At 54.2% G+C, this 1,554-nt stretch overlaps 1 protein-coding gene across 1 annotated transcript; it reads right to left on the bottom strand.

Annotated features, from left to right (window-relative positions):
- Positions 1-362: 362 nt before the first annotated feature.
- NGA_2004810 (nudix hydrolase) lies at positions 363-1,081 on the bottom strand. The gene has a single exon (XM_005856264.1). The coding sequence runs from the start codon at positions 1,063-1,065 to the stop codon at positions 391-393; it is 675 nt and encodes a 224-aa protein (XP_005856326.1). The 5' UTR covers positions 1,066-1,081; the 3' UTR covers positions 363-390.
- Between the last annotated feature and the right edge of the window lie 473 nt (positions 1,082-1,554).

Below are 1,554 nucleotides of genomic sequence, written 5' to 3'. Positions count from 1 at the left end.
GCGGCCGCGAGCAGGAAACCGACGTTTTGGTTCGGACGCCATATCTACCGGGTCTAAAGACAAGGGAGGGAGCAGCAGCAGACGCGAGGGGGACCGCGACCGGAGTGGGAGAAGCAGAACGAGAGGCAGCACTCTCGCGCCGGTGAGGCGCACCATCGTCGTGTCCGAAGAGCCATTCTCGCTTCAGGAAATCGCTGTTGTATAGGCCCTATAAACTGCGATGCACGCGAAATGTCACTGTGTTGATAGAGTCTCAACCTGCGTACTAGATCTCAGTAAGTTGAGTGCCCGGGCGGCACATAAAAATAGGCCAAAACGCTCCTGGTGTAAAATAACGACAGATTAAGCAGTCTACTAATACGGATGTCGAGTATCAATTTCTTCCTCATTTTATGTGAAAGGCTTCGAAGATCTGACGACTTGTGCCGCGCTGGCTGTTGGCAACCTACACAGCACTTGCTGTGCTCCTCGCTCCTTCACCACGGTCGTACCCTCCTTGTCACACACGACCAATCTCATCCACGTCTCCTCAATGATTTTCTTGTGGTCGAAAGCTAGGGGAGGAAGTGAGCCGAACGCGAAAAACTTTGCCTCTCGGGCGTCATCCCCAGCTCTTGCTCCCTCAGACGACAGCAGGAATGCTGTGTAGGCCACAGTGATGGTGTGTCCCCGCGGGTCTCGCCCTGGCTGTCCATAAGTACCGACCTGTGCAAACGAGATACTATCTAGAGCAGTTTCTTCCCTGAGCTCCCGAGCCGCCGCGGAGTCCAGCCCCTCGTCCTGATCGACAAACCCCCCCGGCAGAGCCCAAGCCCCTTTGAAGGGCTCGTTCCCGCGCTGAACGAGCAAAATCTTCATCTGGGTTTCATCCAAACAGAAGACAAGAGTGTCAACCGTGACCGACGGTCGGGGATATTTATAGCAAAAACCTTGAGCGGCCATTCCCACGGCGGTGGAGGCGGGGCGGCTTGACGAAGGACGGAGGACAAAGGAGGATGGAGCGGTAAAGCACAAGCAGGCAGCACTTATAAGGGTTCTGCTCAAAGTCGGAAGCAACGGGGGCATTCAGCCACGCAACCTGAATCGAGAGTGAACTGATATCAAATTGAAGAGGAGTTGTGCGACCTGCAAGAAAAAGGAACGAACCAGGCGGAAGCGGTTGTCCTCTGCAAGGGGACAAGGAAGAGAGAACGTCAAAATTGGGCGAGGCACTTGCCCATCCATGTGACTCAGGGATGTACGTGCCTGCTTCCTTACATCCTTCCTTAGAAGGTCACACAGCCATCCTGATGACAGTGCTTCGTCTCCATGTGCGACGAATGGCTACTCACCAACCTCCCCACTCGCGACGTGCATTCCTCTGTACCTGTAAGGATCTCCAAGACGGGACCAAAGAGAAGTGTGGAACGGTACGTATACACTAGCTACTCACCAACCTCCCCACTCGCGACGTGCATCCCTCTGTACCTTTAAGGATCTCCAAGAAGGGACCAAAGAGAAGTGTGGAACGGTACGTATACACTAGCAAGTTGCGAATCTCATGCATCCATACGT

Source organism: Nannochloropsis gaditana (assembly GCF_000240725.1).
Source record: "Nannochloropsis gaditana CCMP526 unplaced genomic scaffold scaffold013, whole genome shotgun sequence".
In the NCBI taxonomy this organism is placed as follows: Eukaryota; class Eustigmatophyceae; order Eustigmatales; family Monodopsidaceae; genus Microchloropsis; species Microchloropsis gaditana.
The sequence above is the reverse complement of the archived record's forward strand: the minus strand, read 5'-3'. Positions and strand labels throughout refer to the sequence as shown.

What these genes read in the sequence shown, in the direction of transcription:
- NGA_2004810 (XM_005856264.1), bottom strand. Translation starts at nt 1,065, where the DNA reads ATGCCCCCGTTGCTTCCGACTTTGAGCAGAACCCTTATAAGTGCTGCC.